Source organism: Myxocyprinus asiaticus, chromosome 30, assembly GCF_019703515.2.
Source record: "Myxocyprinus asiaticus isolate MX2 ecotype Aquarium Trade chromosome 30, UBuf_Myxa_2, whole genome shotgun sequence".
Lineage (NCBI taxonomy): Eukaryota > Metazoa > Chordata > Actinopteri > Cypriniformes > Catostomidae > Myxocyprinus > Myxocyprinus asiaticus.
Window position 1 is genome coordinate 14462673 of NC_059373.1, and position 21185 is coordinate 14483857.

At 40.2% G+C, this 21185-nt stretch overlaps 1 protein-coding gene across 4 annotated transcripts in view; it reads right to left on the reverse strand.

Annotated features, from left to right (window-relative positions):
- The window catches only part of LOC127421162 (ephrin type-A receptor 7-like), a 210827-nt gene that overhangs the window by 147442 nt on the left and 42200 nt on the right, over window positions 1-21185 (reverse strand). For 3 of the 4 annotated variants that reach the window (XM_051663970.1, XM_051663972.1, XM_051663968.1), the window contains exons 2-3: window positions 15522-15586; window positions 5496-6165 (exon numbers count right to left, since the gene is read on the reverse strand). In XM_051663970.1, coding sequence (XP_051519930.1) covers window positions 5496-6165; window positions 15522-15586 — 735 coding nt within the window. The remainder of the gene's footprint in view (window positions 1-5495; window positions 6166-15521; window positions 15587-21185) is intronic. The other variant, XM_051663971.1, reaches the window with a different exon arrangement.

The window sequence follows — 21185 nt, forward strand, 5'->3', positions numbered from 1 at the left end:
ATTTCTAAATTCAAATTGCACTTTAAACAAAAAAAGCAATACAATAACAAAGTGATCAAAAAATCTTATTTAACCACCTACACAAATCCAAACATTTACCATATCCAACGGCTCCATTTGCCATCACGCAAGCATCTGCCAACAACAACAGGTAGAAAATTACTAATAGCCTATAACTAAAGACTATTATAAATGTAAAGACAATAATAATCATAAATAAGCCTAATAAATTCCCTTGTGTTCCCAAAAAGATACTGCTAAATATGTGTTCTTATCGAATTTGTTTTTGTATTGCGTTTTGGTAATACAGTTAATGCTGCCTAAAGAAAAGAAAATTTAACTCAATTTTAGGTTCAGGGTGAACGTGTCTTGTATTACTTTATGATTTAAATCACTTTAGTCTTTATTTCTTTAATACAAAGATTATATTACTAAATCTGGAGAGTTGCGTTCACAATGCATGATAACCGCGTGGAAATAAAGCAAACTAAATTCACAGCACCTCCTGTGATGATCGGATCATTTGCAGCATTCTCAAAGACAACATTATTCTTGCAAACAGTTTTCAGATGAATGAAACAGAGAGAGAAAAAAAGTGAAAACTCTTTACATGCGCTTGTTCCACGATACAGGCTTGCCCTGCATGCTGACATGCGTGTGTTCCATGTGACAGGCTCATGCTGCACGCCTCTGAACAAACAGCGAATCAGACACGAGCGCTGATGGTTTTCTTTTCTTTTGTCTGTTCATAAAAATATAATAAGGTATGTTTCTTCAAGCATGTGTCTTAGTGTCTAACAGCATTTCTTGTCATGTGTCACTCCGAGGCATCTTACAGGCCACCCTTCTGTTGCGGGTAGATGAGCAAAATGACCCGCACATGAAATACATCTGGAAGAGGAACTTGCAAACTGGATTCAGCCTCGTCACATTTGCCGGGTGGCGGGTGCCAGTTTCAAACCCTGACCAGTTTGGTAAATATGCCGACTTCCCAGATCCATGGTTTTGCCATTTCCCGATATTGTCGATCATCATCTGTCAACTGAGTGTCGCAATTGGCATCAGGATCTTTGTAAGACATTGTCAATATCCAAAATCATCTTCCTTTTGTCCTAAAATGAAGGCCCTGTTCAATTACACAGCTGAAGTCCTGCATAATGGATTGGGGGGGGTCCTGCTTGCTGAACTTAAACTTTTGTCTTCAGTGCCAAAACGCTTAGCCTACAACATTACAACAGCACATGATTTGACATTTTATCTTTTTTTTTTTCTAATATACACTCATTTCAAATCAGATAATTCCAACAGTCTCAAAAAGTTGGTACAGTCGAGTGTTTGCCACCTGTGTGACGTGACCATTTCTTCTAATAACACTTATTAGGCTAAGTGTTATTAGAAGAAATGGTCACATCACACAGGTGGCAAACACTCGACTGTCCCAACTTTTTGAGCCTGCTGGAATCATCTGATTTGAAATGTGTATATTGAAGTATATATTAGAAAAAAAAAAAAGATAAAACATCAAATCATGTGCTATTGTAGTGCTTTCGATATAGCACTGGTTGAATAGAATGTACAAATCACTCCTTTTTGTCCCAACTTTTTTGGAATTGGGGTTGTATAAGGGAATTCAATACAGTGCTTGACTTGCCATTGATCTTGCGTATAAGCTACTAAACTGTGACACTGGCATATGTATGCAAGTGTTGATCAATAAACTGTCATTGTGGCATGACTGCTATGTATAAGTGTGAGAGTTGTTGGACTCAATTGAGGTAGTTAATCAGGGTCAGGTTGTGCACATATGTGGTAGCTCACATGGAGAAGAGTTAAGAGGAAGTGTTTGTGAGGTGTGAGTGGGACATGGCAAGTCATCATGAGGGGGTGATGACACTACCACTGAAAGATCCGTGAAAGATCATCTCACATTTTTGTATCAATCAAAAGGCTGAGATGTTTGCTCAGACAGACATATGTATTTATGACAGATATCCACCTAACAGATATCCGCCCAACATATCATACAAATATCCACCTAAACCCATGTTAACACCCCTTACAAAAAAGTACTGTAGTGGTGCCATGGTACAGTGAAATATATTGCAAATATATAATTCATTAAAATAGGTGTTTAACAAGTGCCTCACTTTTGGAGGGCTCTTAAAAGTGTGAAATTGACTTACCATGGTAACTGCCACTGAGATTAGTGGGAATTTTTCTCTAGGTATTGTATCATTGGTTTTTCCATGGTACTTCAAGTTAATTCAAAGAATACTGCAGAGTTACCATGGTACATGTCCAAAATGTTATTTGAATAATACAATACCATATGAAAAATAAATGGTATTACCATGGTAATAACGGCTTAGAAAAAAAAATCTAATTGTGTTTATTTTGAAAAATATCATGATTGTGATTTGAACGGTGATGATTAACTCACACTTGAATCCTTTTAAAAAGAGCCAACTAAATAATATATATATAATTTTTTTTTTTTTTTTTTTTTTAGTTGGCAATGACATTATAATGAGATATGTCCTCATCCACTCTTCTTTCCACAAAAACCCAGCGTTTGAGATTACTTTAGATTTGGATAGTAACTTTTAGTGGCCAAGCTTATTTGAAATTACACAAATTAGCAATTACTGACTCTAGAGTGCTGTAAATTTAACACACTCACTCATTAGCCTCACACATGCTTTGAGTGTGTAATATACTGCAGATAACAACGCTGTGCACATACATAAAGCACAGCGAGCAGCACGTAAACATTATTTAATTAAATTGCAGCCCTTGCAGTTTGATCATTGCCCTAATTCATATTGCGATTTCGATTAATCGTTCAGCCCTAATGGTAATGTATAAAAAAATATATATATTTTTACCATTAATTATATTTTTTCATACTTTATTGCAGTGACAAGCATGAACAACAAAATCAAGAATGTGCATAAGTTTATGTATCAAATCACTATCAAACAAAAGCATTTAATACTACTGAGCATCAAGTTCACATAATGAGCATCAAGTTCACAAACTACACCAATAACTACAAAAAACTTGGTAATAAAAATAGCCTACATATTACTCAAATTTCATCTCGCCCACATTTCACATGCCTCTTAGTCATGCAGTATATGATGCATTATTAACAATAAAAAATAAAGAGACAATGCAGGATCTGTTGTAACACCATGCCACTGTACGTGTGATCCGAATACAACTCCCACACTGCATCACACTATTCTACAAGATTGGCTGTGAAAAATCACACTGACAAACACACACATACACCGCACATATGCGCCTGTTGATAAAGCAGTGACGCAGTGATCAAATGACATACAGCTGTAGGAGGAGGAGAGATCCCACCACCCAAACACTGTCTGTCAGACAGACATGGGCATGATCTCAGTGAAAATGAGAGAGCATGCCAGTGCATGGCACTCTCCCTGTTATTGTTGACATACTTCTGACCTATGAAAGTGAGACTGATTTGACGTGGGTCAGTGGCATCAACAGTCAATCGTTCAAAGAAAGAGCCAAGTGGTTCTAAATCTGTCCTCTCACCTCAAACTCTTTAACACGTCTAAAAATGCAATCTGACCAAAATCGTCTGAACTTGAAATGAAGTTGCCGTATTAATGAGCACATCAAACCCTTAATTTCATAATTTGGCACAATAATCGTTGAGCAATTGCACAAATTAGTGAAACAGCAACAACTGCTTTGATTTCACCAAGGTTACTTTGTGTAAAATTAACAACTGAAGGGTTTTAAACTTGGTTTTAATGTGCTTAAATAAAGGGATAGTTCATCCAAAAATCTATATTCTATCATTTATTCACCATTATATTGTTCAAAACCTGTATGACTTTTTGTTCTGAACATTTTTCAGCAGAATGTGAGGCAGACAGCCTCAGGTCACCATTCGTCTTCACTGTATGCAAGAAAGATGCAAAGATAGATGCAATGAAAGTGAATGGAGACTGAGGCTGTCAGTTGCTTACATTTTTCTTAACTTCACCTTTTGTGTTCCACAGAAAAAGAAAGTCATATGGGTTAAAAAGAGGGTAGGTAAATGTTGACATTTTGGGTGAACAATGCCTTTAAACTGTTTATGCCACACTACATTAGGTGTCGAGGCCTAACATGAAAGCAGATACTTCTAACATCTCAGAATGCAATTCATAACGCAACTCCTGCATGCGTTGCAAACTCAGTGTTGCCACATAGGGCGGTATAGTGGGCAACAACGTAGTGTTCTTTACAGTCAGCTTCCTGTTCTCTACAGTCAAACAGAGCAAGAGTTGGAAGAGAATCTTGCTAAGCAGGTTAGATCTTATGATTGAAGATTGCAACCTAAATAACATCACAAAACTGGAACGTAACTCTATAGCCTCTTTGGGTACTGAAGTTTATTAAAGGTCATGAAACACTAATCTAAATTGTCTGAGATGTTAACAAATATGTATGTCTTCTATCATGTGCAACACAAAGCAAGCATCCATTAACTTAAATTTTATAAGGAAAGTGCTAAATTAGATTTTTTGCGCTATTTTCAACTTCTGGGTTTAAAATCAACATCGAGTCAACATCACAGGATCTGACGCTTTCACACACTATAGCACATCATTGCATCATCAGTGTTTCATAATTATTCATGGGACTGCATGGCCTTATCCAATGAGAAGGCGCTATCTCATGACTATTCGTGACACCACGTTCTCGGAAGACGGGCGCTTCAAACTGTCAAGTGCTTCAGTGAATGAGTAATCCCAGGCCACGAGTGTTCAAGACTGCACGGCTTCTCCACGATGCTGACAGAGATACAGGCTTTCAGTCAATAGCGAAACCTTCTAATTGTTCCAGGAACATGCATTTATTACGTGGGAGTTTCGAGATATGCGGTGAGGCGGACTGGGGCTCATTTGAGGCACGGTTTACACTGACAGTCTCAAAACACAAACGCCAATCAATCAATCCATCCTAAATGTGTGTTAACTGATCTAAGCACTTATATTTGTGAATCAGTGTCTTGGAAGTCTCAAAAGTGATTAAAAATGTAACAAGCCTTGACACATTTTCAATAAAGAGTACAACGGCTTGGTAATTATTTGCAAATAAAGTTACAGGTATAAAATGACCAGTGTGTTTCCGTGTAATGTATTGTGAGCTTACAAAACACTGAATAATTTGTGCACTTTGTTATGAGCAATTGAGTGAATCTTTTATGCTGTTAACTGCATTAGTGAAATAAAGCAGTTGTTGTGTTCTCCTTCTCCCCTCCACTCTGCTCCTGACCACGGCCACTGTCTCTAGCATTTTTTTAAATTGTTGTGAAACCTCAACTGTGCTGAAACAGGGGGTGTCATGACCCTTTAACTGTTACCGCCAAAGTATCACAACAACACACTTTAAATATATTGCAATGGCCAAGCATTCACATCTGCATTCTACACAAACTTTTCACAGTTTCGGGAGGTTTGACTTACCCTCACAGCTACTGTGTCCCTCCTCATATCCAGAGCTGCAGCTGCATTTCCCGATGGGCACTAGCCACTCCCCTTCTGCACTGCAATGCATTCTGGGAGGACTGTCCGTGTCCACCTCCGAGTTATTCACACACGTCCCTCTCACCTCCACCAGTGTAGAGAATGCTGCTTCGGCTACTGTATCCGGAAACACGGCTAAATTCTGCACAGTTGACAAACATCGCTTGTAGTACACTCTAACGGAAACTAGCGCAACACACGCACCAACATCCTGAAAGGCCAGATGGAATCCCTTGCGGTTGAGGTGTCCGATCTCACGGACTTCCGTGTTAAGCTTCATCTTACGTTCACCTAAATCGCCCTGCGTAAAACTTTCGTCTGCCGCAATTGTGTCGATTTTGCTGTAGCGGTCCTCACGGACCACGCGGCCCAGGTCCCAGTCTGACTCGGCATAGAGGAGGTTGAAGGTCTCTTTGCAGCTGCCGGACACGCCGGGGATGCTGTTGCAGTCACGTAGGGTGAACTGCAACTCTATGAAGATGCGCTGGCCGCCCTGTCGCCATATCCAGCCCGTCTGGAGCCAGTTGTTCTGGCTGGGCTCCATTACATTGCATACCTGATATGTGCGAATGGGCTTGTATTTCTCATCCACGCCACTGATTTCCTCCCACTGAAATAGAAAAAAAAAAAGAGAGAGAAAACGTGAGAGTTCCAGACAACAAAGAAACCAAGGACAAATGCTAATTTGATTATGAAACAAGGACTAATTTTCTATGGGAAATGCAATGACAAATATCAAATACAAATAACAGGGCTGGGAAATAGGATGATGTAATTGGATATCAATGATATCTCACAAGTAATTTTGCTCATCTACCCGCAACAGGAGGGTGAACTGTAAGATGTCTCAGAGTGAAACATGACAATAAATGGTGTTAGACACAAAGACATGCCCTTGAAGAAACAAACTATAATAATTTTAAGAACAGACAAAAGAAAAGCCGTCAAAGCGTGTGACCGATTCACTGTTTGTTCAGAGGCATGCAGCGAAACCTGTCTCGTTATCACTCTTTTTTCTCCGCATTAGTCTGAAAACTATTTGCAAGAATAATGTCATCTAAGACTATGCTGCAAATGATCGCTGTTCATCTCAATAAGTGCTGTGGGTTTAGTTTGCTTTATTTCCATGGAGCAGTTCACGGTTAACATGCATTGTGAATGCAACTGTGCAGGTTCAGGAATATATATCTTTGTATTTAAGAAACAAAGCTGAAAGTGATCAAAAGGGATAGTTAACACAAAAATGAAATTCTGATTATTTACTCACCCTCGTGATATCCCAGGTGTGTATGACTTTCTTTCTTCACCAAAACACATTTTAATAAAAAATTTCTTAGCTCAGTAGGTCTTTAAAATGCAAGTCAGTGGCAATTTCTCTTTTGAAGGTCCAAATATCACAGAAAGTCAGCATAAACATCATCGATACGACTCCAGCTTTTAAATTAATGTCTTAAAGAGATACGACTGCGAAATTTGGTGCGAAAAAAATAAATATTTAAGTAATTTTGTATTATAATCCAATGCTTCAGGAGAGGGTGGAGTCCAAGCGGTCTCTCGTGTGGATACAGAGGTAATCTCACATTCTCCACTCAGTTTAGACATCCAGGATAAGTACACAAATGCACCATTGTGAGTAAGGAAACAGATAATAACAGATCAAAACCCAAATCAACCAAGCTACTGGACAGCATTCCTCCTCATTTGTAAACAACGCTGCTCTTCCGGCTGTGATCAGTTCTCGCGTATTTCAAATGCCAATGTGATTACTTCACATGCGTGTACCACTTCCGACCAGAAGCATGATTTATATCAAAAAAAAAAAAGTAATTAAATACTTGCACCAAAAGCAATCGTGTCAATTTAGAAGACATTGATTTAACAACTGGTGTCGTTTGGATGATGTTTATGCCGACTGTCTGTGATTTTTGGAGCTTCAAAAGAGAAATCTCCATTTCACTTGCATTTAAGGACCTACTGAGCAAAGAAATTCCTCTATTTTTCTTCAAATGAGTTCTGGTGAAGAAAGAAAGTCATACACACCTGGGATATCATGAGGGTGAGTCAATAATTAGAGAATTTTCATTTTTGGGTGAACTATCCCTTTAAGTCACAAAATAATATAAGACACGTTCACCTTGAACCTAAAATTGAGTTATATTTTATTTTGACAATATAATCAGATATTGTGATATATTTAAGGTGATTATTGATCAAATATTTTTTACATATCACCCAGCCCTAACAAATAATAACAAATAGTAACTTGTCTGCCATCCAATACTAATGAATTGTCAAATGTTTCCTTTCAATGACATAATATATCTTAAGAGACACTTTATGGATATGAATTTGCCTAAAAAAAAATTTAAAAAAAATATTGTTACAGGTAAACAACAATGTATTTGCCTATAGGGAAGTTCAAAACATCTCTGTTACGTACGTAACCTCGGTTCCTTGAGACGAAGGGTACGAGACATTGCGTAGCAATGCATATGGGGAATACCTTATACAAACTAGTTGAACCCTCTCTACAATAATGCCAATATTCTAATATTGGCTATGGTGTTTGAGCCACGCCTGTTTTGGCGCGAATTGTCCGTTATAAAAACAGGTGCACAAACACCATTTCCTCAGAATTTCTGACTGAGAACAAGGAGTGCGTCGCACATACCTCAAGAACTCAGAGTCTTGTAGTGCAGCTAGCGTTTGCAATGTCTCGTTCCCTTCGTCTCAGGGAACCGAGGTTACGTACGTAACCGAGATGTTCCCTTACGACTCAGTACACTCGACAATGCGTAGCAATGCATATGGGGAACAGAATCCCATCACACCACACTACATGACATAACTTCCCAGAGAGGAACTGACATGAGTATGCCGCAGTGACTGATCCTTGTGTTGGCCAGGAGGGGAGCACTCATAACAATATATGAATTATGGTCATATAGTATGAATTAACTCCTTATGAACCCAGTTAGGAAGGGAGTTTATTTATAATGAAAGTGCTTGTGACTTTATGGTAAATTATAACGGCCTGCATGCAGGCAGTTGTGTAAAGGATGGGGAGCCCGTACTTAAAGGGAGGAACATATGTATATATATTTGGTCAATGAATAGCAAGTGCTCTAAACAGAGAGGAATTGTGAAGAGATGTTACATCTAGGTTGTAAAACCTTGCGAATGTGTTTTGAGAGGACCATCTTGCTGCAAAACATATGTCTTGTAAGGACACACGATTTGTCCATGCCCATGTGGAGGCCATGCCTCTAGTTGAGTGTGCTTTAACACCAACTGGTCAAGTCTTACACTGCGACTCATAAGCCAGAGCAATTGCATCGACAATCCAGTGAGAGAGCCTTTGCTTGGAGATGGACATTCCTTTTGTGCATCCTCCATAGCATATAAAGAGCTGATCAGACAATCTGAACTGGCACGTACGCTCAACGTATGCATGTAGTGCCTGCACAGACTGATAGTGCATGCAGGTCACCTACCCATTTTACTGAGGCCAGAGCCAGCAGTAGTGCTGTCTTGACGGGGAGCATGTGCAAATTAACAGTCCAAAGGCTTGAAGGAGGGCCCTGCGAGAGCTTTTAGGACTAAAATTAAGTCCCAAGTTGGGACTGTAGCCAGCTGAGATGGGTTTAATCGTCTTGCTCCCTTAAGGAACTTTATGATTAAATCATGCTTGCCAATAGAGGCGCCGGCTTCATGTGCATGATACAAAGAAATAGTTGCCACATACACTGAGCATGGATGGGGTGAGTCCTGCATCTGATCACTCTTGAAGAAATATTAGAATTTCATATATGGGGGAGTTTACTGGGTCTTTCCCATGTAAGAGACACCAGTCAGTTAACACCTTCCATTTTAGCGCATAGAGGCGTCTCGTGGACGGTGCTCTGGCCTGTAAAATGGTGTTCATGACTGAACGCATCAGTTCTGGCATGTCTAGTGCACCCCGTTCAGGGGCCACACATGCAGGTTCCACAGCTGGGGCTGTGGATGCCAGATTGTGCCTTGCACTTGAGAGGAGATCCCTCCTCAGCGATATTTCCCATGGGGAACTGTATAGCATATCTATCATATCCGGAAACCATGGCTGGCTGGGCCAATTCGGCACAACTAACAGAACTGTTTCAGTGTCCTCTCGGATTTTGCATATGACAGAGTGCAGGGCCGTAGCTAGTGGGGTGAAAGGTGGTAACGATTCAATGGGCCCAAAGGTCCAGGGGGCCCCACAACAAATTCTAAACTGTATGTTTTAATAGGATAGGGGCCCAGAGCAATAAACAGTAAGGGGGCCCAGATTACCTTGCTACATCCCTGACAGAGTGAATCAGGCATACCGGGGGAAATGCATATTTGCGTTTTGCAGGCCATTTGTGTGCCATTGCATCTGCTCCCAGTGGGGCTTGGGACTTCGAGTTCTAGAGGGGACAGTGGGCATTCTCGACTGAGGCAAATAGACTGATTTCTGCTTTGCCGAATATTTCCCAAATCCTCAATACAGTTTGAGGATGAAGTCTCCATTTGCCCGGAATCACCACTTGGCGTGACAGTAGGTCCTGGGATATATGTCGCTCTCAGGAAAAGGAGATGATGCTCACTCCATAGGAGCTGGTGACACGTCAGTCTCAACAGTGGCGGTGAATGAATTCCGCCTTGGCGGTTTATATATGCCACAACTGTCGTGTTGTCTGAGTGAGCCAGGACATGACAGCTCGCTATTTCTGACAGAAAATCCTTTAAGGCTAGAAATACAGCCGATAGCTCAAGGCAGTTGATGTGCAACGCTTTCTTCGCCTCTGTCCAGGTGCCGAAAGTCGGGCGTCAATCGTACACCACCCCCCAAATTGTGTTGGAACCATCCGTGGTCACCACTTTCCACCTGACAACTTGCCCCAGCGCAACACCTCGCTGGTCAAACACAAGAGCTGTCCATGGTGCTAAAGCAGCTGTATAGTGGCGGGATATAGTGATGCGCATGCACCCTTGGCACCAAGCATGTTGTGGCACACATGCTGTGGTATCTGACTAACTGGGGCCCAGGTCAGGAAGCAGACAAACTGGTTAATCCAAACATCTGCTAGCTGCCCTGAGATGTCACACAGGTCACATAAACTACAATACATAGAGACTGTATCACCTAGATATCTCATAGAGCCTGTGTCTGTTCCCAGAACTACCAAACACAAAACTCACTAAATCATTAAGAAAAAAATCTGATTAAGGTCAAACAAAACTAAAAAAATGTAAGATAAACATCATATGAAGGTAGGGCTACTAAACATTAGATCTCTATCTACCAAAGCACTAATTGTAAATGAAATTATTACAGATCATAATTTGGATGCGTTTTGTTTGACCGAATCCTGGCTTAAACCGGATGAATATATTAGTTTAAATGAATCTACACCCCCAGGTTAATGTTATAAACATGAGCCTCGTCTGAGGGGTCGAGGAGGTGGTGTTGCTACAATTTACAGTGAAGTTTTAGGTGTTACTCAGAGGACAGGATATAAGTCTAAGTCTTTTGAACTAATAATGCTTAATGTGACACCGTTAAATTTCGTATTTTTAAATTCTATTAACTATGTACAAAGCTTTGAATAGTCTAGCTCCGCAGTAATTAAGTGACCTTCTACCATGCTATATTCCATCATGTTCATTACAATCGCAAAATTCGGGCCTGTTAATAGTTCCTAGAATATCAAAATCCACAAAAGGAGATAGGATGCATATGAAAGGATCTAACACTGTTCGGGATGCAGACACACTCACTGAGCTTAAGTCTAGGCTAAAGACTCATCTATTTAGCCAGGCATACACCTAATTTATCCTTCAACTCACAATTAGGCTGCTTTAGTTAGGTCTGCTGGAACCAGAAACCAGAAACATTGATCATGATCTATAACTCTGCAATAAATTGAATGGTATCTATGCTAATATTATTCTATTTGTATCCCTGTCTCAACCTCAGGACTCCTATCCTGAGGTCACCAGAACCGGCTGGATCCAGCTCCATTCCTGCTTCATGTTGGACTCTACTGCTACATGTCTCTGAGTGATGACGACTAAATGCAGCTGGTGCCAGCCAAACATCACTTCAGTCTATTACGGTGGATTTCAGAGGATGAACTGATGACAACACCAACCATAATACATGGGATACATCATATGCCATTGCCTGAACCTTGGATTTAGGATAGACCTCACCGAAATTACCGGCTGGTTGAACCTAACTGATCTCTGCCTGCATCACCTTGGTCTAATAATGGACTACACTCTTGTAATGGAATACATAGACTGCCAATTACTTGCCAACAAAACCCTTCATCAGCCAACTAACAAAAGGACAATTCATCTATATGAACTTCTGCAGTTAATCCAGGATGAACTTTAAAGACATTAGTCATTAATCTTACAGTTCTTACAAAATCTTTGTTTAAACACTGACCCGTAACACTTACTTGGCTTAATAATTTTAAACCATAACTTGCACTATACACAATTAAGTAATATTGGTATTATATTCATGATGTTAGCCAGAGGGGAACTGGCCCCCACAATGTGTCTGGTTTCTCCCAAGGTTATTTTTCTCCATTAACCAACATCTCATGGAGTTTTGTGTTCCTAGCCAAAGTCACCTTTGGCTTGCTCACTGGGTTTCTAAATACAATTATTATTTAATAATTTATTTTTAAACACAATTCACAATTGTATTTTATCAAACTACACAATGATGACTAAGACATTATAGATATTACAGTTTCGTTTTCTGTTAATGCATGATTTTCTGTAAAGCTGCTTTGAAATGATGTGAATTGTGAAAGGTGCTATACAAATAAAAATATGACTTGACACGGCGCTGTGTAAGAGACCTAAAAGGAATGACGGCGGATGCTGCCGCCATAAAACCCAATGCTTTCTGAAACTGTTCTCCCCAGTTTGAACTGAGACAGACACAGTAGAATGGCCTGAATTCTGAGTGTGTGTGCTTTGAAGAGGAAAAGGGCTCTTTTTTTGAGAATGTGTGAGCATCTCATGCATTTGCAACGAGTGCTGTATTCTTTTTTGCACTTATTGCATTTTTTATTGCATTTATTTGAGTGCAAGACACAGAAACAACATTTTGAACAATATTGTGAACAACAATATTCCTTTCCCGACAACCAGTAGTGGGAATAGAGCATTTTTTGGAGCAGACCCGGAAGGAACTGAGGGCTCTGCTTTCCACTTCGAAGGGTTGTGCCCATCAGGAGCACTTTTGTTGCATGTGCTGATATGCAGGTGCCGGTGAGGCAGCAGGTATGGGGCTTTTAGTCTGGCGCTGGCTCGAAAAAGGGCAAGGATGAACCGTCTGTGATATACTCAGTTTGGGCATAAAATGTCTCATAGCCTGCGACTGCTGCTGAATCATGACGTAACATTCAACAAATTTATTATAAGAGCCGCCAAAGAGGCCGGCTGGAGCATCCAAAAGAGTAGCTTTTTCCTTATCACTCATTTCTGTGAGGGTCAGCCATATATCTCAATCCAGAACTGCCAGGTTGCCCATGGACATGCCGATGGCCTGCGCAGTGACATTCGTGGTATGCAGCGCAAAGTCTGTAGCGGTGCGGAGCTCTTTGAATGTCTCTGGATCGAAGCCGTGCTCGTCCATTTGCCTGAGGAGCTTGGCTTGAAATACCTGGAGCACCGCCATTGTGTGGAGTGCTGATCCAGCTTGTCCTGCCTCTGAGTAAGCTTTTCCCGCCAGTGCGGACGTTTGTCGACACGGTTTGGAAGGATGTACAGGACATCATTTCCATGCCCTGTTACTTGCTGGGCAGAGGTGTGACGCTATTGCCTCCTCCACAGGGGGTAATTGGGCATAACCGTTTCCTTCACCATGATCCTCATTAAAGTGGATGGTGTCACTGCGCGAGCGCGCCGACAAGGGCATGTGACAGGATTTAGACAGTTCATTATAAACTTCAGGGAAGAATGGGGTAAATATGCGGGACGATGCCCTTTGATGGCGTCCGGACTGCAGGAATCATGCATCGAGGCAAGACTGTTCAGGTTCCTCTGGGGGACACCACTTAAGGTGAAGCTCTTCGACCGCCCTTGTAAGGCCCTTGTAATCTCCCTGTCAGTGGCGCGTGCACATTCCTCTCCCTCGCTGGGGGGAGGGGCGGCAGCATCATCCACTTGAGCGCTCGCCTGATGCAGCGAGAGACATGACTTCGTCATTATTATCCCCAGCGTCAGAACCGCTGCATGAGATGAGGCCACCCGCTCTTTCAGAAGGTCGGAGCTCGTCTCGCACATAGCGTATCGGAAAACATGCGCTTCAGAGAGATTGAGGGGCTCGCGGGGCATGTGCTGCCACGAGGACCACCTCAAAGTCATCCTGCTATTGATCACGTGGCCAAAAACAACCATGAGCATATGTATGGCTGCAATAGCGGTGCTACAAATAGGATGAATTTAAAGATGTAACTTTTCCAAGAGGTTTTAACCATGCAAAATGACAAAGTATACTATCAGCACACTAATTAAAGCACCGACACAAAAAACACATCAAAACGATAGATAGATAGATAGAGAGATAGAGAGAGAGAGAGAGAATCTAGATTTGTTGTTAGATGGTTGTTAGACAACTAGACGACCATTTACACCAACCCCTATAAATGTATATTAGCATATACATTTAAAGGCTGTATAATTAGATCTGTATAATGCTTACTGCCAAATCAGTAATGGTATCAAACACAGAAAACAAAGACTAAACCATGTTCAATAAGTGCCATAAACAAGCTTATTGTCTCGCAGAGAGATTATAATGAGCCTCAAAAGACGACCACTCTCACGCTGTTTTCCCAATTAATTGCACTGTAATGAAGATCCAGCGTTTCTGGGGGAATTGAGCAGTTTGAATCTGTGCATGAATTTGGCAGAGTCCCTTCACAGATACAACTATGAGTGACAGTGAATTTCAACACATCCTGATGAAGACCACAGAGAGATCAAACCAGTGTATTGTTTAAGTATGAGTATGTGTGTGTAGTGTGTTTATGACCACACAGCTGTGGTGGGTAACGTCTGGGAGCAGCAGACAGAGGATTTAATCACTGTCAGGGCCAGAATTAACAAGCTAAACAAATAACAGCTTGCACTGAGTCCCCAGCTTGCGGCCATTTCTCTTTACAGATAATGTTACGACAGACTGAATGTGTCCATCCTGAGATGAGACGTCAACTGTAAAGTTTACTGCTCTTTGCAGCTATGAATTAAAACTATACATGTAATCTTTAGCACATGATTTAGCATTGGGAAAAAGAGCAGATGAAAGATAACAGAAGAGAGACAAAGAAAAACAAATAGGGGTTTATCTGGTGAGGGCAAAATGGTCTATGCTGGGTTTAGAGAAGAGATTGTGTTAGTAATACAGTTAAGGAATGGGGATAGGGAAAAGGACAGGAAATAAGGAAAATATAGAACAAAAGAAATTCTGCGGTGTAACACTAAGATTTTGCCTAAAGCCAATTAAACAGAACAACATGTGTTTGTGGAGTGTGTGCATGTGTGCATGTTTGGGATAGCAATCAAAATGAATTTAACAATTCTAGTTCCAATTCTGTTTTTTTAAATTATTTGGTTCCTTATTTAGTAGTTTTGAGAAAATGTTGTAGTTAGTTTGAAGTTTATTTATTTATTTTGTAGTTAGAACTATGAGACATGATTAGATTAGACAAGACATTTCTTTAAAACTATGATACACAGGAACATTATCATTTGGAACCTTTATATTAGAACACATTAATGGCCCTGTAAACTAACAAATTAGTTATGTTTTATATTTGGCATATTACAAATACAAAATTAATATGCAGGCCAATCTTCCAGTAAACTAAACCCATGATATATATATATCTCATACGCAATGAATTATCTAATAAAGAAGCAAGATGAACTTACCCCATTAGAAGGATATGACGTCCAACCCAGCTCGGCCTGGGACTCCTTAGAATTCAGTAAGACTACTAGAGAAAAAAAAAAAAAAAAAAAACACACAAACACAAGACAGAAAGAATATAAAACAACAGCATTGATAAGCTATCAGAAGCATCACAATCATTAAATTACAATTACATTCTGTGCATTTTCTTTATCTTGCTGTCAGAAAGAAAACAGCCGATAGTGTTTAATAATGATGAACACGGTCCCAGAGGAATGAGCTGATGATTTAGAGACTGACTGCATCAGGAGGCATATTAGAGCAGAAATGGGGACTGACAAACCTGCGGAGCTGCATTTAGTGAGATGAAGAACACTGATCATCAACTGATAAAGTCACACAACTGTGCAAAGCACAAGCATCTTGACAGATTTTTGGCTGGTGAATATGGTCTGTGGTACATTGTGCTTGACTCAACATTAAACATTAATTTTTTGGGATAGAAAATGAAAGCCTTTTTAAAGCAGCATCATACTGCAATGGAGCCCAAGAGACCATGGAGCAGATTTGCGTTGGAATATGTAATTTCTACTGCAGTTCAACAATTACAAAACACTAATGAAACATTCTGATTTTAAACAATTAAAATGAGTGGACCCAGGAAGAAACAGCAGCTTAAACAAGTACATAAACAATTAAAATGAGCGGAACCTGGAATATTGTGAAACAACACCATGAACTGTGCAAACAGGTCTGTGCAAACTAACTCTGTTACAACATAAGGACCTTGGACAGCTCTTGGAGTGTGGGACCCATTTCAGCACCATGGACAGCACCACTTCAGTTTTGTCTGGTGCTAGGGCTTTTTGCATACATCTTTATGAAACAAAGTTTATCCCTTTATCTCCATCCCTTTAAATTCATAACCATACATACAACATATCCAATGCACAAAAATTAGGCCAACTACATTAGCCCACGCAGCTATGTCTCCAAACACTTTTTGCCAAACATTATAGAGTATCAGAGGCTAAATTATTCATTATTTAGTGCAATCAAAAGTGCTTGTTTCTCTTTTGCTCGGCTCTCCGTTCTCAAATGTGCGACCAGCAAAACATCACTACACAAGGCTGAATGCCATTTCATAAAAAGGCCAGATCAGCAATGAAGGCTCCTTCAGAGTCGTTGTGCACTTCTGCCACAAGAGCACTTGTGTGTATGATTCAGAGTCTGTTTTTTAGCCTTGTAGACATTGCGTTAACTGCCAGACATAATGAAAAGCGCGCTGCCTTTGCTTTTATTGGTTTGACACAAGCTTCCTGCTGATCTGACCTTCAAGAGAAAGACAGACAGAGAAAAAGAGAGAGAAAGAGAGAGAGAGAGAGAGAGAGAGAGAGAGAAAGAAGAGAGAAAACAGAGAGAGAGAACGAAAGAGAAAGACAGACAGACAGAGAAAGAGAGAGAGAAAGAAAGAGAAAAAGAAAGAAAAGCAAGAAAGAGGAGAGAGAGAGAGAGAGAGAGAGAGAGAGAGAGAAAACAAAAAAGAAAGAAAGAAAGAAAGAAAGGAAGGAGCAAAAAACAGTGACTATGTTTACATGCACAGATTTTTGACAAACTGGATAAATTCAATCCGATTGTAGAGTCTGAATGTATTATTTATATGTACAGCGGCCCCAAATAATCTGGACACTGAATGCCTTTGCATTACATAAGAAAATATCAAAAACCAAGTGTCATTTATTTTAAAACATTGCATAAAAAAAAGTTAGGTTTCAAATGATAAAAAGACAGACTGAAGAATGAAGACAAGGGTATTTGAGCACTTCTGGCTGTCAAATGTTAGTGGAACATGGCCATAGTTAATGTGATGAACTACACCTGTGTAGATGCCTGTGTGAACTTGAGGGGAACTGACTTCATACATTCACTAAAAATCCCACTAAGAGTCCAGTTAAAAGTAATTGGAAAAAAGTGGCAGAAATTGTTGGGAGAGTTTTCCTGCACTGTATTTATTACGCATGTACCCAAGTTATTTTTTAATCTAATTGTGAAGATAGACTGATTCAAAGGTTTACGCTGCAATTATTTTGATTGAATATTTAATTTTCAACACCTCCTTCAAATCGGACAAATTTAATTGGCATTGAGCTCTTTTTTTTTTCCATGCGAGTCCTTTACACAAATGTTTTCATTCTAATTGAACTATCAGTTGGATTAATAACTGATTATTCGGCTGCACGTAAACATAGCTAGTGAACTGACAAAGCAAGAGACACGGAAAGAAATGAAAATAAGAAAGAAAGAAATACGACGTGACAAACAGGACTGACTGAAGGCATGTGCTGATGTCAAAAGGGCACTAATCTCTGTCAAATACACACACAAACACACGCTAATGTAAATCCCAGTGAGAGAATTATAATATAAAATTCAATAGAGAGGATTAGCCCCATGTTGTTAAACTCTCTTCCCTGCAGCTTATCTGCACATACAGTACACATAAAAGCACAGACAGGCTCAGAACACACCAATCAGAATCCAGTAATCTGCGGGACACTCATCGGCCAACCATTATCCCTCTAATAAGCACACACAAAAAGACGAACTTGAACGGACACTATATGTGCATGTGCTCCGTTGCAGCACATTAACTCGAAGCCCCGTTCAGCAGTTTTGACCTCATTAAACTTTCAGCTCTTCCAATGGGGTCTAAAGTGTGCTTTCCTTTCTCAGGGGCTCTATGGAAACGCTCACATGTACGCAAACACACACACACACACACACACACACACACACACACACACACACACACACACACACACACACACACACACACACTTGCGCACTGAATCATAATCATAGCTGTGTGCATGGGTTTGCACACAGGGGAAGGTGTAGTCACAAGGAGCTCGCAGTCATTTTCACTCTTTTTTTCGGATCAAATTGGCATAATTTTGAAATGGACCACGGTGGCAAAAGGCCCTTTTAAAAACACGACCCCCCCTCCAAGCAAACACAAAACACCATCCTTCTGTAAACCGAAAGTGAGGTGGCTTTCTTGGTTTTTAAATTGTCTTGACATCACCCACAAAGGGGGTAAATGCTTGGCTAGTTAGCTTTGACAGCAGGCCCCTGCTGGTAGATGTCGTAATTACACCATTATGCAGCGAAAAGTATGTTTCGCTAGTGACCAATTATTTTTTGTGGACTCTTAACAGTGTGAAATAGATTTGTGCTTTTCCCAGTCTGCTATATCTACCTTCTCCCTGTTTTCATTTTCCGGTCTCCAATGTTTTCACTCACAATGGCATATGTTCTTAGCAGATAATGTGATGTAGCTCCATAGTGTCGATTCTTTATAGTGTCGCAATGAGTGTCTTTTGACATTTTGACACCGTCAAAGTTTAAAGAGTGGGTAGAAGACATGAAGCTATAGCCTTAGGTTAGTTGCTAAATATCATTGGCTACTTTAGTCATATTAACTCCAACTAACACTTAAAATGGTTGTTCTCCATCTGGAACACTTTGTTTTGATTGCTTCTAAATGGAGACTAGAACTGGCAAACAGTCCAGCGGCAATCATGGAGTCATCACGGGGGTGCCCAACTGTGGATAGTTCTAATATTTAATGATAAGTCACATTACATATATGGCTCAGGTGATTGGCTAAATACAAAAAGTTTCCGGAACCGAGTGTCCATAAAGCAAAGATGGCAGTATCCAGGTCATGAACTTCAAGGGCTGCATGTGCCAGCAAAGCAACTGCTATAGACATGAATGGGAATGCTAACAGGTAGCTTGGTCCAGATAAATTAGACCTCTTTGCATATGTTGATGAATGCATCATTTTAAAGAAAAGCAAGTTGGGCAAATGCTTTAAGCTATTCTACCTTGATTTCACACATTGGATTATAAATCATGTTCTAACACAAGTATACATCGTATTCTAAGGGTTCCCGCAAGGTGCACTATTGTGGCAATTAGTGTAAACAGTCTTCTTCTATGGTCAGTTTTCTTTAAGTCAACTACTATCATGGCAGCACAACAGTTTGAAGAGATTTGCATATAAGAGATGGGCATATAAATTAGGTTAATAAAACTGTCAACGTGTTTGTAGTTAGCTTCCTGAACAATAACACTTTCAGTTTAATCCAGTCACAGGCTTTTAAAGGTAATTCCATCACCCTCGAGGACTGAGGTTTGTTACCACCACAGTAATGCAAGAATGCATATTAAGTATGTACAACAGGACCATGCTTCTAATGCATTGGCCAAACATTCGCGCCTTAGTTTGTGTACTTGGATAGACTATGTTTCTGGCCTACAATTGGTATTTTTTCGTTCCTTCGGAAGTGACAACTTCCTATTGATTCAGTCACCCTAAAACTAGAGTGCTGATGCTTAGCTTGCTCTTAATGTCATCACCAACCCACCACAACCTTTGAGCTGTCAGAGGAATAACTTAATGTGCTTAACAACTGATTCGGGGTCATTAAGTGGTCATGGAATGACTTATACAGCTTTAAGAGCAGTTTTGCCTATCACTATATGTCTTTAAGAAATAATTCACACAAAAATTTGAATTCCATCATTTACTCACCCTCATGTTGTTCCAATCCCGTATGACTTTGTTTCTGTTATAGAACAAAAATAGAGATGTTAGGTAGAATGTTAGCCTCAGTCACCTTTCACTGCATCTTTCTTTTTTTTTTTTTTGCTCATTTAATGAATGTGAATGGTGACTGAGTTTAGCATTCTGTCTAGCAAATCCTTTTGTGTTCCACAAAGGAAATGTAGTCATATGGCTTTGGAACAGCATGAGGGTGAGTAAATGATGAAACAGTTTTGGTGAACTATCCCTTTAACACAGACATACAGCTTTAAAAGCTTGACGTCAAGTCCTGGTAAGATTATTTGGAATCAGTTGTGTTCGCCTCAAATCTGCGCTCTCTCATTATGAGCTGCTTTTTCAATAAGTCACGAATGACCCCAAAACAGCTGTCACCAGTAAGGGACCGGCTGAGAGATCAGGCAGGTCATGTGACCAAGCCCCTCAGTGCACAGTGCTATCAGGCAGAGCATGTGCTTACATGATGAGTTATGTGATGAGCCAAGTCCAAATGATTTTGCAGCATCAGAGAAGCAAGGAAACAGACAGCTCCAACAAATTTCAAGTGGCAGAACTGTCCTACAGGACAGATTCTGCCACGGGAGAGATTTGTAGCAACAACAAAAAAATGCATTTAAATGTTGTATAAGTAGATTTAGAAATTTTCTGAAGACAATTTGAATGGTGCTTGCTCATGCAAAACTGGCTACCATGATGCAAGGGTGTTGTGGTTGGTTGCCAGGGCTGTTGTTAAGGTGTATTGGTTGGTTGCTAGGGTATTGCTAGGCTATTCTGGGTGTTTGCTTACTTGCCCAAGTCAAAATAGCCCAGCTTAAAGTCTCTAAAATATTCAGATGCCTAGATATGGTTTGAGTTTATGCTTTCATGACAGTCTATGGGATTTTTCACCGGTTTCAATTCAATTTATCTGCATAATGCTTTTCACAACAAATGTTGTTTCCAAAGCTTTACAAGGAATAGTGCCTTACAAAACCCTACAGTGAACAGACCAAAAGTGACAGTGGCAAAGAAAAAACTCCCGAAACCAAAGTTTTATCATCCACCAAGTGAAAAT